The sequence below is a fragment of the Abramis brama genome (assembly GCF_963993115.1).
Source record: "Abramis brama genome assembly, chromosome: 23".
NCBI classification, from domain to species: domain Eukaryota; kingdom Metazoa; phylum Chordata; class Actinopteri; order Cypriniformes; family Leuciscidae; genus Abramis; species Abramis brama.
In genome coordinates this window covers 30,930,462-30,948,617 of record NC_139985.1, presented here as the reverse complement: position 1 = coordinate 30,948,617, position 18,156 = coordinate 30,930,462, and the positions used below count along the sequence as shown (strand labels likewise).

The following is an 18,156-nucleotide window of genomic DNA, read 5'->3' as shown; positions in this document are numbered from 1 at the left end:
AAGGCCCGTCTTAAGTTTGCCAATGACCATTTGGATGATCCAGAGGAGTCATGGGAGAAAGTCATGTGGTCAGATGAGACCAAAATAGAACTTTTTGGTCATAATTCCACTAAACGTGTTTGGAGGAAGAAGAATGATGAGTACCATCCCAAGAACACCATCCCTACTGTGAAGCATGGGGGTGGTAGCATCATGCTTTGGGGGTGTTTTTCTGCACATGGGACAGGGCGACTGCACTGTATTAAGGAGAGGATGACCGGGGCCATGTATTGCGAGATTTTGGGGAACAACATCCTTCCCTCAGTTAGAGCATTGAAGATGGGTCGAGGCTGGGTCTTCCAACATGACAATGACCCGAAGCACACCGCCAGGATAACCAAGGAGTGGCTCTGTAAGAAGCATATCAAGGTTCTGGCGTGGCCTAGCCAGTCTCCAGACCTAAACCCAATAGAGAATCTTTGGAGGGAGCTCAAACTCCGTGTTTCTCAGCGACAGCCCAGAAACCTGACTGATCTAGAGAAGATCTGTGTGGAGGAGTGGGCCAAAATCCCTCCTGCAGTGTGTGCAAACCTGGTGAAAAACTACAGGAAACGTTTGACCTCTGTAATTGCAAACAAAGGCTACTGTACCAAATATTAACATTGATTTTCTCAGGTGTTCAAATACTTATTTGCAGCTGTATCATACAAATAAATAGTAAATAGTAAATACAAATAAAAAAATCATACATTGTGATTTCTGGATTTTTTTTTTTTAGATTATGTCTCTCACAGTGGACATGCACCTACGATGACAATCTCAGACCCCTCCATGATTTCTAAGTGGGAGAACTTGCAAAATAGCAGGGTGTTCAAATACTTATTTTCCTCACTGTATCTATCTATCTATCTATCTATCCATCTTTCCATCTATCTATATATCCATCCATCCATCCATCCATCTAGATGGAGTATCTTGTTTTTTTGGTGCTGTCCTGTTCTGAAACCTGTCATGCACATCCTCACTCTTTGTCAGGTTATATCAACAATCCCGAACAGCAAGCTGAGGTTCCTCAAAGGAGCTGGTCGTCTGACGCAAAAGCATGAGATGACGGCCGAGGAGGAGATGAACGAGGACCAGGAAGAGATCGATTACACCGAGAGAGAGTTACGACGAGGACAGATCCTCTGGTTCAGAGGCCTCAACAGAATCCAGACTCAGGTTAGACAACCGCTGATAATCTATGGAAAGTTACGACTGCCTGAAATATTCAGCATGAATTCTGCACTGAAATGGCATCTGTAGGAAGGAACCATATTTATGCTTGTACATCAATTGTGTTTGTAATTATGTACTTGAGATTCAACCATCTGCACGGCTGGCAGTGTGTTTTACAGTCAGATTTAGATTGAGCGGAGGTTGAACCGCAGCTCAGCTCTGCCAAACACTGCATTACTGGCACAAACATCAGCGCTGATCACGAGACTTTTGTTCTGTTGCATAAATCATGTGCTGTCGGTACACCTTTCATGAAAAACACTGTCATATTCCAACCGAATAGTCACCGAAGTCAGAGTTTTAGGTGTAAATCTCAGTACAATTCTAATCGAATGCATAAATTATGATTTTTTTTTATTTTTTTTTTAGGAAAATGTTTAAATATCACATTTTGGTGATCAAAGATGAGTTTTAAGGGATAAATAATTGACTACAGAGGGACTTAAATTTAAAAAAACAACAACTTTTTTTCAACAAACCTTCTCAGTCCAAAAATCCACCAAACTGTAGAAATGGATAACCTGCTAAGTCTGTTTTGTAACTCTACTCCGGGTTTTCCAAACATGCTCCTCGCAGGCAAAAATCCCGTGAACAGAAAAACATCCTTATTCTACATATCAGCCGTTTGTCCAATAAGATTAGAGGATCACTAACTGTAGTATAATGCACTGCATGTGACAACCTGCATGCTGGAGTTTAGTAGTGGCATGCAAATCATTTACAGTGAATTGTATTGCCTGTTAAATGTATGTGATATGATAACAGTGCTCTCCTAGGCGTAACGATGCAGTCCTGCGGTGAGGCTCGTGAAGGTGAAGGCTTTCATCATCATCAGCAACGAGGAGGACTTTTCTAAAGCCATCAAAGCCTCAGTGCTAATTTAATATGAAGTGTTTAATGTGTGATGAGGGCCTGTCATAGTCTTCTAAACCATGTCCATGTGATGAAGGCATTGGTCACGTCTTTGACGCGCTGTGCTCCGTTTATTTCTCTCCCCCTTCCTGCAGATCGAGGTAGTGAACACGTTCAAGAGCGGGACTTCATTTCAGGGGGCTTTGAGACGCCAGTCCTCCACCACCAGTCAAAATCAGGATGTAACCAATGTTTCTAGTCCTAGTCACATGTCCTTGTGCAATGCTCTTTCCTCTCCTACCAGCACTGCTGCTGCTCCCTCTGGGCGTGAGTGACACTCTTCTTTGGGTGTTTGTCAGGGATGCCCTTGGAACTGAAGTGGGCCAATCACAACGACGAGCACAGAACTGTTAATCAAAATCAGAAAACAGGTCTATGAATAAATTTTAAAAAAGCCAAGATATTTGGAACAGTGGCAACATTGGGTAAGATGCCACAAAACACATGGCCCCCTCTAAAAAATGCTGGGTTGTTTCAACCCAAATTTAGGTCAAATATGGACAAACCCAACCGTTGGGTTAAAATTTTTAACCCAACAGTTGGGTATTGTCCATACTTGACCCAAATTTGGGTTGAAACAACCCAGCATTTTTTAGAGTGTCTAATGTAGGTCCGTAAAAACCAAAAAGCAAAGTAATACCTTTTAAACCAATGGTGCTCAATCCTGTCCTTGGAGATCTACTTACTGCAGAGTTCAGATCAAATCCTGATCTGTAATTATCAAGTGCTCCTTAACATCTTATTTAGCTGTGTGTGTTTAATCATGGTTGGAACTGAACTTTGCAGGAAGGTAGGACTGTGTCTGAAGTCGTACCCTACACCCTCGTTCACTATTCCCTAATATAGTCCACTTATATAGTCCACTTGAAGGAGTGGATGAAAATGAGTGAGTGAATTGCCGGGGTTTAATAATAACTTTAATAACTTTGCACATTGGCAGCTCCAGTAATAATGTAAATATTTATCTTGAACTATGTCATGAAAACTATGTATAAACCTACATTAAACAATTTAATAATCAATTAAAAATGAATTTCTACATGTATGATATTACGCCATCTTCTGGTCAAACGCTGGGATTCATTCGATGCGCGATCCTCACAGTGTATTATGGGTATTCTCTAGCTGATGAGCATAAATCGGTTGTACATTCGTTGTTGCGGTGCATTGTGGGATTGAATGAGTGCAGTTGATAACGTCCACTATGGTTTCTGAAACCACTACAAATGGCTGTTCCCTCAAATAGAGCCTAGATCTCTAGTTACAAGATTGGGCACCCTTGTTTAAGACTGATCATTAAACAGTAAATGAAAAAGTCATGAAAAAAGCATTACAGGGAAGCAGCTCTGCAGCACAGATTCTAGAAAGAAGCTTTTCTCTGCAATCTGTTGCAAATATTATGCTGCATTAATGTTGTGTCAGGATTACCATAATTATGAGAAAACGGCTACTCAGAGCTGTACACATTCACTGACTCAGAAATGATTTGTTTCTATGGCAACATCAAAATGGATTGATGTTCGGCTTTGTTATTGACAACAAAATCCTTAATCACTACATTAGTTCACCTCTATATGCTCTCACAAAAAAATAAATTGCATGAAAAACAAAGAAAGCACATACCACATTATGAGCTGTAATAAAACAGCATAAAATTCCCAATTTCCAATATTTTCAATGTACAAGACATGATTTGGCATGAATGCAGGATTACTTGGCCTTGGACAAAAATTATGAACACTTTTGTTTGCAATTTAAGTCATTTAGTAGACATTTTAGTGTGCTGTTTCCTTTAATTTGTTAAAATTAGTATAGTATAAATGATGACATGTTATACTAGTTTATACATATTTTTTTTGGTATGGACACTCGACACAAGTCTGGCTCTAACAGCTACAGCAGAAAGATCTGACAAACATTTCTGATCAGGAAATACAAACAGATACCCTTAAGGCCCAAAAGGGATTGGGCATGACACCGGAGTTCTCTAACAGTTTCTTATTAGACATAGACGATTAGCGTAATTGTCAAAGGGCATCCCTGAAATCTGCTTTGCTTCTGATTTCCTCTTGCTCTTCATGTCACAGTTTATCAGATCATCTTTAACCCACTTCTCAGAAGAACATATGTTTCAATGTACCATGTGTTTGTTTTCCCCAGAGTGCTAAGAGCCCTGGACTAAGGGTGCAGCCTACGAAGTGAATTTCAGGTTGTGAGTCCCTCCATTGTCCGTCGCAAAATTGATGTGAACTAATATTCCACCAACAAACTCACCAGGCTGGGTAAACATTCAAGTATAGCCAACAGTACCATTCCCCACTCAGCTTAAGCCTGACATGTTCTACAAAATGGTTTTAGGTTGCATTGTTGAAGTTACTCTATTGATCATGGGAGACTGTTTTGTTCCTTTTTTACTTTTTTCCCTCCACACAGATACGGAGACGTGTGAAGAGAGTGGCGCTTCCTCCCCATAGTCTTGTCTTATTTGTCGTCTGTTTGATGTAGATCCGAGGCCACAGCGACCCATTATGTCTCATGGCTTTACTCTGTTGGTCATGTAGTCTGCTGTGTGATGCTGACAGTTGCAGAATCTCACTAAACGTTAGGCCAGTCTTCATCTATGTGATTCCTTCCGACATTTGTTTTCATCTGTCATTCAGACCAGTTTGTGTTGGCTTTGTAAGTTTGCTCTTAGCTTGGTTGAAGTGTGCTATTTCGCTACAGGAGAAAAGGGTAGAATCGAGTTTGTTGGTTGTTTGATACCAAATTAGAAATTTGATATTTAATTTAATGGTGGGGCCAATGTAGGCATGAAATGGGCTTCAGTCATGGGCCCTACATGGGTTTGCCCATGGGTTCGATGTCAAACCTATCCAAATTCCAATAGGGCCAGCATGGACCCCTTGTGTGGCCCATACTGGGGCTAATTCCAATAGGGCCCAGCATGGACAAACCCATGGAAAAAACAATTTGTGGCCCATACTGGGGCTAATTCCAATAGGACCAGCATGGAACCCATGGAAAAACCCATGTGTGACCCATACTGGGGATAATTCCAATAGGACCAGCATGGTACCAATGGAAAAACCCATGTGTGGCCCATACTGGGGCTTATTCCAATAGGGCCAGCATGGAACCAATGGAAAAACCCATGTATGGCCCCATATCTTAAGCACATATTGTGCCTACATTGGCCCCACCATTAAATGATGGCTGGTATGCTTAGCATGTCAGTAGTTGGTGGTATCATAGAGGCTATGTTCCAAACCCTAGCAAAACCCTCTCCATTTGTTTGCTTAGGCAGCTCCCTTCTAACGGGAGGTTCACATGGACAGTGAATAAAAGGTCATTTTCAATTGGGAGGTGATGGGAGGCGTCAAGAGCACAGTAACTGCTATCAGGTCATAGATGCAGGGATATAATTTGAGTAGGAACGTCTAGTATTAATCAACAATACAGAGAATTAGAGACCTACATTTTTTTTTTACTGTCCTTAGGGGCTTTCGCACCGGCTAGTTATAGGAACTCGGCTATAGGAACTAGCCAACATGGTGGTCCCTCGAGATCTTTTCCCTTAGGGTCATTTTCCTGGTTTCATTCGCACCGCCAGTAGGAACCCTGCCACTCTTGTTGTTGCATGGGACTTTTATTTTGACAGTGTTGAGAAAGCCAGCCTAAGCACACAGCGCTCCCATTCTATGTCTTCATTAGATTACGATCTGTTTAATAATCCTATCTAATACATCATTATACCTGTTAAACAAACAAAGTAAACGGTATACAAAAAAGTATTATAGCATTTGCCATGTGGTTAATGCTTAATGTCGCTAGAACTAGTCGTGTTTTGCTTGTTCCCTTTAAAGTCACTTTGGATTTCCTCTTTAGCGTAAAAGGTATATGTGCCCCATTCTTGCTCCATTTGAGTTCCCCTTTAGCCGAACCCTGTTGAGCTCCTCCACACCCCTTCGGCACTGGACATGGTGGAGCGTCCGATGCTAGGCCTACGACTCGTATGCATTGGTGGAACTTGGGTCCATATGTTGTTATCCCTACGGTGATCCCATATGTGTATTCTCCACGGTATGGCTCCCTGAGGTGAGCCCGTGTCTTTCCCTTGGCAGAGCTTGCTCTGACTGTTGAGTCTCTGTTGAGACTGTTGTTATTGGCTGGAGCCCCCTGTTATTGGCTGGAGCCACCTCAGTAACATTTCATATGTTGTACTGCCCGGTAATTCACCCAATCCATATGTGTATCCTCCACATGTTACCTCCCTACGGGCTGGATGTGGCTTCTGTAGCGTCCCTCCTTCCACCGAAAGGGCACGCTTTCCCAGTGTTATCCAAGTCTAACTGAGTGGGTCTTGCGGAACAGCAGTGACTACCCTGGCCTAAGCCCTGTCCTATCTCCGCCTCAATAATGCGGGGGGTCAGGAGGCTTTTGTCTAGGCACTGGAAGGTGGCAGCACTAGTGGAGTTTTAATGGGGATCCCAATCAGTACGGTATGTCCGACTACGTCTCCGTTCCCTCCTTCAGGGAACGAGGGTTACTAACGTAACCGAGACGTTTCACGCCCATAAACATGATGCGGAACAAAACAAATTGTGATTGGTTGCTTTACATGTCAGTCAGACGGCCTCTGGATGGTCCTTGGCCAATGAAAGCTGCTATGGAGTCTGATGTCAGTCTGAAGGTCTGGCTACGCGAGACTATAGGAACTATGAAAATGTTTCTCCGGTGTGAAAGCCCCTCTTGTGAACATCCCTTAAGGCAGGGATGTCCAGTCATGCTTTTGGAGGGCCAGTGCCCTGGAAAGTTTATCTCCAACTTGCTCCAAACACACTTGCCTTGAAGTTTATTCTTCTGAAGACCCTGATTAACTGTGTTTAATTGGGGTTAGAGCTAAACTCTGTGAGTCAGTGGCCATCCAGGAGCAGGATTGGACATCCCTGCCTTAAGGCAGAATCCTAAGCCAAATAAAACCACATAAGTGACGGGTATGAAACATTCTACAAAGAACGCTGATTCCTCACTTGAATCGAAGAATAGATCACAATGCTAGGCTGACGTTAGCATGTTACTAAGCTAATACTCCAATAAGTAGTCCAGATAGATCTTGTCTATTTTAATTAGACTGAACTTTTCATCTATGTTTTGCAGAATGGACTAACAGACCAAAAAAAAATAAAAAATCTTAACCCAGTCCACTGAGACTGGGATTGCTTTATCAGTGAAGGACACATGCAATGCTGCCTTAGAATTTGACTAGAATGATTTATCTTTGAATATCTTGTTGTTTAGATAGGTTGCTCACTAGGTTGTGGAACAGGACCATAGACCGTATTCATAATTACTTTAGATAATTGTACTGTGTTTTTCCGAAAGTTTATTTGTTATAGTAAACCTTTGAGGTGGAATATTAGCTACTCCCAACTATTAAAGTACTTCTATAAAGTTTTACTTCCACAGTAATAACTTATTAAGGGATTCTCTTTTTTTTTTTTTTTAGTTCTGTGAACCGCAACAAAACTTTTCGGCCTATACTTGAGTGTTTACACAGAGACGCATGGAGTTTTTAAAAGAACAGACCTTTGTTTGTTCTCGTCTTTTCTTATTCCACAGTCTGTGTGCCTGTGTTCATCTCCATATGGTGTTGTCCCGAGTTGCATGTTGTGTGTAGTCGTTGAGTTGGCTTGTCAAGCTTTTGGTTTGCTTCCATCATCGTGTTGTGACTCTATGCTCTTGAAGCATAGGATCTCCTGTCCCTTGCCTTTCTCGATTGAGTCTCTGTAGAATTCTACTCTTTTTTTTTTTCTTTTTTTTTGGCTTTGACTTTGTGTTTACCTTGAAACTCATCCTGGATCTACCTAATCTATTCCTCTTACCAACTTTCCACGAGATGTTTTCAACTTGCATGACATTTTGTTTTTCCTTTGTTTTTAACTTTTTATTTTTATTTTTGTTGAATTAACAATGCTTGTCTCTAGGTATACAACACATTGGACCTTACACTGTATACTGTATTGTGTACTGAACGGGACATAAGAGCATTGCCTGTGTTTTCTTTATCGTGAGTTTGAGTTGCGTTCTTTTCAATGCAATCCTTAAACCGTCTCAGTGCACGGCAGAGTAAGTGAATTACAGATGTTTTCCAAATGTTCTCCACGGGTGTCCCTCCTTTCTGATGGGGGGTGTTCCAACTCACTTTACAACCCTTTAACACTGATCTCTTTCCTCACACAGATACGTGTTGTGAACGCATTTCGTAGCTCGCTCTACGAAGGCTTGGAAAAACCCGATTCCAGAACCTCCATCCACAATTTCATGACTCATCCGGAGTTTAGAATAGAGGACTCCACTCCTCACATTCCTCTTATAGACGACATCGACATTGACGACGAGGCGGCCAGGAAGAACTCCAGCCAGCCCACGTCTCCCAACAAGAACAACAACGCCATCGATAGCGGTATAAACCTGACAACCGACACGAGTAAATCTGCTGCTTCCTCCAGTCCCGGGAGTCCGCTTCATAGTCTGGAGACATCGCTTTAGCCATGAGATCTCCATAATCATCTTAAACTCTACGTTTAGAAGCACTCCGGAGTGCATGCGAACTGTTGACTGAAGGCGTGGTCGCGCCACTTTCTTTTATTGAACGCACGACTGACTCGGATGATCGCGGAGTGACTCGAGAAACTATACAAGAAACCACGAGCGTAGGCACAGCGCTCCCATTTCCTGAGGAAACGACAGACTATTACGAGTAATTTAAATCAAATTCAGCTATTATCGTTGCTCCTGCATGAATGTACATTACCCAGGTTTTTATTCGGAAACCTTTATTTTTATTTAAACGGTTTGATTTGATTTGGTGGGACGTGCGGTGGACTGCTATTTTACGACAGCTTATCTGATTCACTGATCTGTGAGTATTGTGTGTGGCATGTATCTAATTGTATAGATTTATTTGGTTATTGATTAAGGTGTATCCAGGTCGCAGGGCTCAACTTGCACAGTAGATTTGCACCTGTCGGAAAAGAGAAACCCATGGAAATTAGAATTTATTAAGCGTACATATATATTTATAGACATATTATAAATATATATTTACAGAGTTTATCTTTATTTGTTGGCATGTTGCCTTGTTCTGCTTCAATAACTACTTTAACTTATTTATGTCCTAAAGAGAATGTAATTTGTTTACAAAACCTGTAGATACGTCCTGGTTTCTTTGTAGGGTTCAAAACCACGCAGCAGACGTAGTTGGAACAGCTCACGTTGTTCAGTACTCCTGTAATATCGGACTCTAGGTGTTTTATTACCAATTGTGCGCTGGACTTGCCTGCTATTTTGTCAAATAATGTAGATATTTTTAGAAGATAACAAAAGAAACCAAAATATAGTGGGATATATCATTAATGTGGCATCGTAGTATTAAAGTCGAGTGTCGGGATCGACGGCTCTGATCGGCCCCCGAGAAAATCCAATCGGTTCTGCTGGATTTGAAGGTTTCGTCGAAGTCAACGCTTGCAATGAACTTGTGGTCAGCCTCAAATGTGGGCATATATATATCAGGTTGGGTTTAAATATCTTCTTTAGAAGTATATACTATTTAACATAAAAATAGTTTCAGTTCCGTGTGACCATCAAAAGCTGCGATGGGTTTTATGTTGGAAACGTGTAAACTAAGTTATATTTGGCATCTCTGTATGAAAATCAAAATTGTGTTCAAATATTGTGATCTATTGTGTTGATTCTTCTTTTTTGACATTTAATTTGTAGATTTCTTTTGGTTGAAGGAAATGAGCCCAGCTCCTGAGCTGACGACACTTTGAACAACTGAATTATGTAATGTAACGAAACAAAACCAATAAGGAATGTTGCTTTTGACTCTTTTCTTAAAAGAAAGAGAAAAACCCAAACCAACAACAGCAACAAAAACAATTACACACACACACACACATTTATGATCCTTTTCTGCACTATCCGGATATGAATGAATTTCTGTGGTGTAAATTTAGATGTGCTTCTGTGTTCAAATCAAGCTTGTCTTCCTGCAGTCAGTAAATATACTCTAGCATCTCAACAGTATTCACTAGTCGTTAACTATTTATTGTACTCTAGAACTAAAGGACAAATGGGCGTCTACCAGAAGGCACACTTATAAAGTCACCCATGTATTCATTAATATTCTTTGCAATTATTGGAAAGGCATGATGTCATACACTTAATATGCAACGCATTTTGCGCCAAATTTTGACTTTTTTTTTTTTTTTTTTGACTATTTTCCTCATCAAGATAAGGTGCACAAGCTTTAACCGTTAGCTCAGGCATACTCAATGAGAGAAAAACAAAAAAACGTTTTTTTTCCCCCAGAAATCTTTTACCCTTTATCATGTTAACGGGATAGTTCACCTAAAAATGACAGTTCTGTCATCATTTGGTTCGTCTGCACGACTTCTGCACTATAGTCTTCTGAAGTTAAACAATACAGAAGATTGAAATGAAGTCATTTTCTATTATCTCGTTTCCCCCATAACTCCTTGGCATGTTCATGTGATGATGAACAGATACGATCTTTTCAGTTGATAAGCCAATCCAGTTCTGAAAACTGATGCGAGTCTGTCAGGAAATATGAACTGTTTGTTTTTGGGTGAACTATCCCTTTAACGTGTCTCAAGGCCTCATTCACAGCCATTCTCACAACTGTTGTACACTGACCAAAAGAATCGCCTCTGACGCGTTGAAAGTTTGTCTGAGATGTGTGTGGACTGCAATGACTCCAGACGAGATCTTTTACGGTATGACTGGCCACTTCAGTTCAATTCAGTTCAGTTTAGTTCTGCGCCCTGTGTTGACGGGCCAAATAACGGATGCAGTTTAAAATGTTTAACCAATAAATCGGAGGGATGACAGCATTCTAATAATCACGAATAATAATATTTCTTGCAATACATCAGCTTCTATGTACTGTACTTAGCAGCATGCGTTTTGTGGAACAAAGAGCATATGACGCCACAGGTACTTTTGGCGCACTAGCAATTTATGGGTAAATGAAAAGTGTTCATCCATCTTGTTTTTATGAATTTTATAATCTATACAATAATTGTAAATAAAAAAACTCAATGTCTTTGTTCATTTAATACTATGCAAAAAGTCAAGCTTTCTGATTGTTTCTCATCTACCCTAGAGTGTGTTGCTGGAATGTTTGTGGTCTCAAAGTCAGTAAAACAAACAAAAAAATATTGTGATGTAAATGATTTTCTAGCCTGAGAACATGAACTGACTCTTGTTGCTTCCCTGTCCATACCACGATTCCAGACGGGAGCGCAAGTGATACAAATGAAATGGAAGAAAAAATGAAAATAAACAAAAAAACAACAACAAAAAAAAAAAAAACAAGCACTTAATAAATTCCCAGAGGAGCATGAAAAAAGCAGTGAGCGGTGTGTGTGATGTTTCATCTGATGTGCTGAGCTAAAGCTTTATGATGTGCTGAAGTCTGTCTGTCTGCTTTAATTCATTGCAACATTTCTTGATAATATCATGTGATCTCTAAAGCCCACATGTAGGCCTGACACGATCATGAATTTTGTGCTGAATATATTTTTGTTCATCACTTACAGTGCTGGGTTCAGACTGCACGATATCAGCCTGATTTTGGCATGATCCTTTAGACGTGCTGACGTGTAAACGATGATGGGTAGGGCTGCACAATTAATCAGATTTCTAATCGTGTTCTAAATTTTCACTTTGTGTTTTTTGTCTGTTTTTAAATGACTGGTGGCTCATACCAACATTGTGTTAAAAAAATAGTTTGAGACTGCTAGGCCTCATAGGCCTACTGTTTATTAATCAGTATTAGTCATATTCTTACAATTTATGTGTATGTTAAGTAAAGCCGGAGAGTACTTGTGTGTGTGTGTGTGTGTGTGTGTGTGTCAACAATCTTTGTGTAAACCATATTTATTATAATAGGCCTATATAATTCCTAAAACAAAGTGGGTCGCGATTTGACGACTTGGGGAAATGTGGGTCCCATGGCCAAACGAGTTTAAAGCTATTCAAAACATCATGTGACATTACATGTAAATTGTGATAATCACAATTAATAATCGCAATTACAATTTCAAGGGAATAATCGACAATTATGATTTTGGTCATAATCGTGCAGCCCTAACGATGGGCGTCAGGACACGAGAATTGATCGCTTCATCTCGTACAGTGTTTCCTCAGGGACGACCACGACAGAGAAAAAAGATCGGCGAACGATAGCAGAAGAGCTTCAGCGATTAGCATTAGTGCTGGAATTAGCATTAGACTAATACAATCATTGTTTGTTTATACTCTTGTTTCCGGAAGTCAGTCGCTGGAAGAACCGCCTTCCCGATGACATCACACATGTCATTAAAGATGCTGAGTGATGATTGGTCAGGAAGCAACGTGTAGTCGGACATGTTTCTCAAGTAAAAATGAGTCAAAATCTCATAATCTGACTATCATAACAGACACAAATATTGTGTAGTCTGAACCCAGCATGAGTCTAATATGTTGTGTTTTTACTTGGAAACATATTATATAATAACAAACATTATAATAAAATTTACCCAAATGCTGTAAAAAAAATAATATAATATAATAAGTGCATTGGCAACGATTAATCGCATCCAAAATAAAAGTTTGTGTTTATATAATATATGTGTGTGTGCTGTGTATAATTATTTTGTATAATAAAATATTTATATTTATATATAATATAAATTATATATAAATATATATATACAGTATATAAATGTAAATATTTCTTAAATGTATACAAGCATGTGTGTGTATTTATATATACAAAATAATTATACACAGCACACAATAAGGTATTTTGGGTACTACTAATTCAAAACATAAAGAAGAAATTACACAATGAGACATATAAAGAAATCATGTTTGAACAGATGAATATGAAAATTACATTTAGCAATCATTGGAAAACCATGAGTGTAAAACCTTGCAGTTTTAGAGGAAAACGCTTTGGGAAATATATATTTCATATAAATAATAATATTTCTGTTATTAATAATAGTATTTCTGCTATTAAAACACACTTCTATCACTTTTCTTCCCTTCAGCAATAATCTAACAAGTGTCTTCTTTAAAAAGAGAGCAAACTGCAGTCTGTGCTTTTAAGCATTTAATATTTATGACAGTTTAAGATGGAAATTTCATTTTAAGGTCTATGCTCAAAAAGAGAATAAAACAATAAATAAAGTAAAAAATAAAGAATGAATGGATTATAACTACTTATTATACATATACAGTAGTGTGTATATATATATATATATAAGTAAACAGATTCAGGCACAAACAGATTGTACTGTTCTCTTACCCAAATTCCCCATAGACATTTATTGTTACGAACACTAGCCTAACCATAAAGCACAATGTTTTTTCAACCCTACCTCATGCATATCATTTGAATAATGAAGTGAGTTTCAGTACCTTGTCATAAACCATGCATTATAATTGAAAAGGGTCACTGTAAAAATGACTAATAACAGCCTCAAATAGCAAATATCATCACTCCATTTACTTTTTAATCTAAGAATTTTAAACGATCTCTGTTCGGCTCAATGGTTCAACTATTGAGCTTGTTCAGGCCAATATAGGCACTGTTTACTGAACTTTATCTGATTAGATAGAACTATTTGCCTCAAATGAGCGCATGCGTTTTTTGTGAGCATTTTTTGAATTTATGAGAATCTTGCCGTTTCCATCTATAATATGCATTATTCGTTATTTCAGGGGCGTTTGATTTCAAATATTAACATTGTTTCTCAGAAATCACTTACGGTGAACCTTTAATTCTTCTCATGCATTTGTAAATGTAGGAATGATTTTATAAACTTCCATAGATATTTTGGAGCACCTGACCACTTCTCGACCACTGAAGACACTCGAATAAAAAACATTTCCTCCGTATTGTTGACTTGTTTTCCCAGTACAAAGATCTACACATTCTTAAATCAAGATACATTTATTTAATGAATTAAGTTTAAGTTTATTCTTTAAATGTGGCAGATTCAATTGAAAATCATACCCCAACATAAATGTCATAATGATACCCCAATATTTAGTATTTCTAATTTGCATTTGCACTTGGCAGACGCTTTTATCCAAAGCATTTCAAGGTACACATTTACATTCTTATCAGTTCTTGTTTTCCCTAGGAATCAAACCCATGACCTTGGCGTTGCAAGCGCCAGCGCTCTACTGTTTGAGCTCCAGGAAAGCTGTATTCATAATTTCATCATGACGATAAAATCTGTCAGTGTCTCATTGAGAACCTGCACGTAGAAAAGAGTTAAAAATGGACTCTGAGGGATCCTGACCATGTGTCGAGTTGGGATTGAGAACATGTTTCACAACCAGATCAACCAGAAACCTACAGAACAACTACATACACCACTCTTCTTACCAGTCTACATCTCCTCCAGAAGATACCAGAACACACCATCACACACGAGAGCATTCTCGTTCACTGTTCCTCACTGGAATGATCTTAACAACCCTATACGGACAGCCAAATCTCTCTCTTCTCGTGTCTTCCGTGAGCACTTCATTTCATCCATCACCTTCTTTTATGCTTGTGAACTTCTCTGTGTTCTAGCCTGAAGACGATATTTGGATTGTAAACTTCTCGTGTCATCGCCTCCTTATAGATGTTGTTGTAAGTTGCTTTGAATAAAAGCATCTCATAAATAAATCAACTGTATGATGTTTGTCATCAGTATCAGTGTGACAAGCTCATCACGGCTGACTAACCCAACAGCGAGGAATCAATAAGAGAACAAAGTGTGTGTGAGAGAGATGATGTTCAGTTCAAAATGTTCACACTATGCTAATAATGTCGATATGTAACAACTGTGTAGTCATTTAGCATTCTCAGTACCACTTTATATTAGGTGTCTTTAACTACTATATATTAACATTTCAATTAATAATTTGATAAAATGCATGTATTGTGTATATATACATGTTTTTACATTGTACTGATATTTTGATGTAAGTACATAGTAGTCAAAGACACCTAATATAATGTAGGGCCACATTATGATTATACTATAAAATGACCTCATGCTCATAAAAGAAGCTGGAGACCAATTTCCAACATTAATGTTGTTTGATGTGTGTGCCTCCAGTTATGTTTCATATGTAAATGAGGATAAACAGACACAGATTGGCCAGTCAGCACTATCAATCATGACTAGTCTTAACTAAGATGTATATTGTACAGTTTGACATAAAGTCCACTGATGTTGTGCAGTCTGTCTCGATCCCTCTAAACGAATCTCTTCCAATCGGACATTTTGTCAATCTGACAATTTTCTCAGTGTGCACTTTCAAGTCTTTGAGCATTACGTGCTAATCTCTAGATAATCTAAATAATAATAATGTTATTATTACTCAAATTATTAGAAAAGTAAATGCTATAGTGTAAGACATGTTCCCATGATAAAGGGGTGAATCTTTTTTTCTCTATACCAACTTATTTCTTAATTCACTGACATCATGTGACCATGTCTGTTTCACAGAGAGAACACAAGAGAGCAGTGTTGAGTATTAAACAACAATGACACTAACAGTGACTTTTTACAGCAAATATGATTAAGATACAGCAATGCTACTGAGACAATCTGATGGCTGAAAAAAAACCTGATGTGAATGCAAATGTAAACTGTAAATGTCTCTCTGTGAAATGCATGATGTCTTGACTCTTTCTGTAATGAATGAAACCACATGATTATATGATCACTAGTTTCAGGCTGAAACAGGAACCTTATATTTGCCGTCTTTCTTGGAAATCATTTGTTCCTCATCTGTAGATTTGAAAAGAAATTTTAGCTGTGACAATCCATCAATCGCCTGGGTATGAATTTTATCAATGAATTGAAAAAATCTAGTGATCAAAACCAACTTTCCCTCTCTCATATACGTGATATGTCTTTTTGTCGAATATGTGATGTGTCGTAAGTCTTTGCTATATTGTTGTAGCTTTTAACTGCATATACTTTGTAATCCTGACACTGAGAAACATTTAGTCTGTGGAATGTAAAAAGTGCAATTAAAAGATTTGTTTGCTTGTCCATTTTCTTTTTCGGCTGCTTGATTATCTGATGATGTAATTTTCATAAATTTTTGGCCATTTAAAGTTCTTATGGTGTGTTTGTCCTTGCTGGGATGTATAAGCATCCTTCATAACATAATATCATTTCTAAATAGAGATGCACCAATACTAAATTTCTCTGTTGATACCAATATCTGATTATTCAGAATGATATCTGCCGTTACGGATACCAATATGTTCTTATGGAAAATCTCTCCCAACTAATGCTGTAAACTATACTGGGAACCCTCTCATTCGGCACATTACTGTAATATTAGAGGTTAAATTAACAACAGAGCCTAAACTATTATATTCAACTGCTGTTTATTTTCAGATATAACTGAAACGTTTGTATACAGCTCATTTGCACTTAAAGGTAGTTTAAATAAACTCTTGTCTTCATGACAAATTTATTCAAATATATACATATAATTAACAGAAAATAATCTGCTCTCTAGTGTCCTTTCTTTCTGCGTTTGTCCAGTGTGAGTTTTCCATTTGTGCCACTGACGCAAACTATGTTGGAAGGAATAAATACATATAGGGATAAACACAAATTTATATCAATTTAAATACTGAAATGACCTGATCTGAACTTTGTTGAAAATGACTTCCTAAATTTCAGCAAATCTTTGGTAATGTTGGAATCATGTGAAAGGCGTTGTTGGTTTCCTCAGCAAAAGCCGCACAACGCTTGCGGTGTTATAGCAGATCCTCTAAAGCAGTGGTTCCCAAACCTGTCCTGCCGGCACCCCAACACTGCACATTTTCTTTGTCTCCCTAATCAAACACACCTGATTCAACTCATCAGCTCATTATCACATGGCTTAATAAGCTGATGAGTTGAATCAGGTGTGTTTGATTAGGGAGACAAAGAAAATGTGCAGTGTTGGGGTGCCGGCAGGACAGGTTTGGGAACCACTGCTCTAAAGATTCGAATCTCTCTACATTGTCTAAAGCAGTGGTTCTCAAACCTGTCCTGGCGTACCCCCAACACTGCACGTTTTCTTTGTCTCCCTAATCAAACACACCTGATTCAACTCATCAGCTCATTAACCCATGTGATAATAAGCTGATGAGTTGAATCAGGTGTGTTTGATTAGGGAGACAAAGAAAACGTGCAGTGTTGGGGGTACGCCAGGACAGGTTTGAGAACTACTGGTCTAAAGCAATAATGCACAGTGATCACAACATCAGTCTATGTGAGATAAACTGTGGATTATTTATCATCACTTTGGCACAAAATGCATTCAATGACGATCTTTCAAATTACATAAATTCTTTTCTCACTTCGACACAAAAAAACAGTAAAACTCAATGAACCTACAGGCTACATATCCTTTTCAAAATATTAAAAACAAAAGTGCATAAGACAGCACTTTACTATATTTTTACATTAATACCATATTGAAATAGTTTGTCGATCTAAAAAATTTGATACTATCAATGCAATTAGATGTAGCTGAACGCCTGTGTAAGTCTTTCAATTTAACTTCATCTATACAAAAGGGGAAACTATGGAATAATTTCGTACTGTAATGTAAATATGGACCGTGAAGCATCTACCGGATGGGTGGGGGGGATGTGTATGTTTGGGTGGGTTTTCACGGTTGAAATGGTTTAAATTGTTTGATTAACTTGCACACCTGTTGTTCATTTCGTTGATTGGTTTGTGTATTTAAGCCCTGTGTTTCTCTCAGAGGATTGTCTGTTCTCGCCGTGACATAGTTGGTTGTTCTGTTCCAGTGTCTGAAGTTATATATTCCTGAGTACCTTTTAGTTTGTTAATAAATCTCAAACTTCTGCAATTAAATTCTTCCACTCATCTTTAA

General features: G+C 38.5%; 1 protein-coding gene across 11 annotated transcripts in view; it reads left to right on the top strand.

Moving 5' to 3' along the window:
- Positions 1–11,602, top strand: part of atp2b2 (ATPase plasma membrane Ca2+ transporting 2) — a 184,025-nt gene extending 172,423 nt beyond the window's left edge. For 5 of the 11 annotated variants that reach the window (XM_084100829.1, XM_084100830.1, XM_084100831.1 and 2 more), the window contains 2 exons: positions 1,015–1,200; positions 8,410–11,602. In XM_084100829.1, the coding sequence (XP_083956955.1) occupies positions 1,015–1,200; positions 8,410–8,718 (495 nt within the window). In that variant the 3' untranslated portion in view covers positions 8,719–11,602. Of the gene's footprint in view, positions 1–1,014; positions 1,201–2,264; positions 2,437–4,329; positions 4,382–8,409 lie in introns of all 11 variants that reach the window. The other 6 variants (XM_084100827.1, XM_084100832.1, XM_084100836.1 and 3 more) reach the window with 5 other exon arrangements.
- The last annotated feature ends 6,554 nt before the right edge of the window (positions 11,603–18,156 follow it).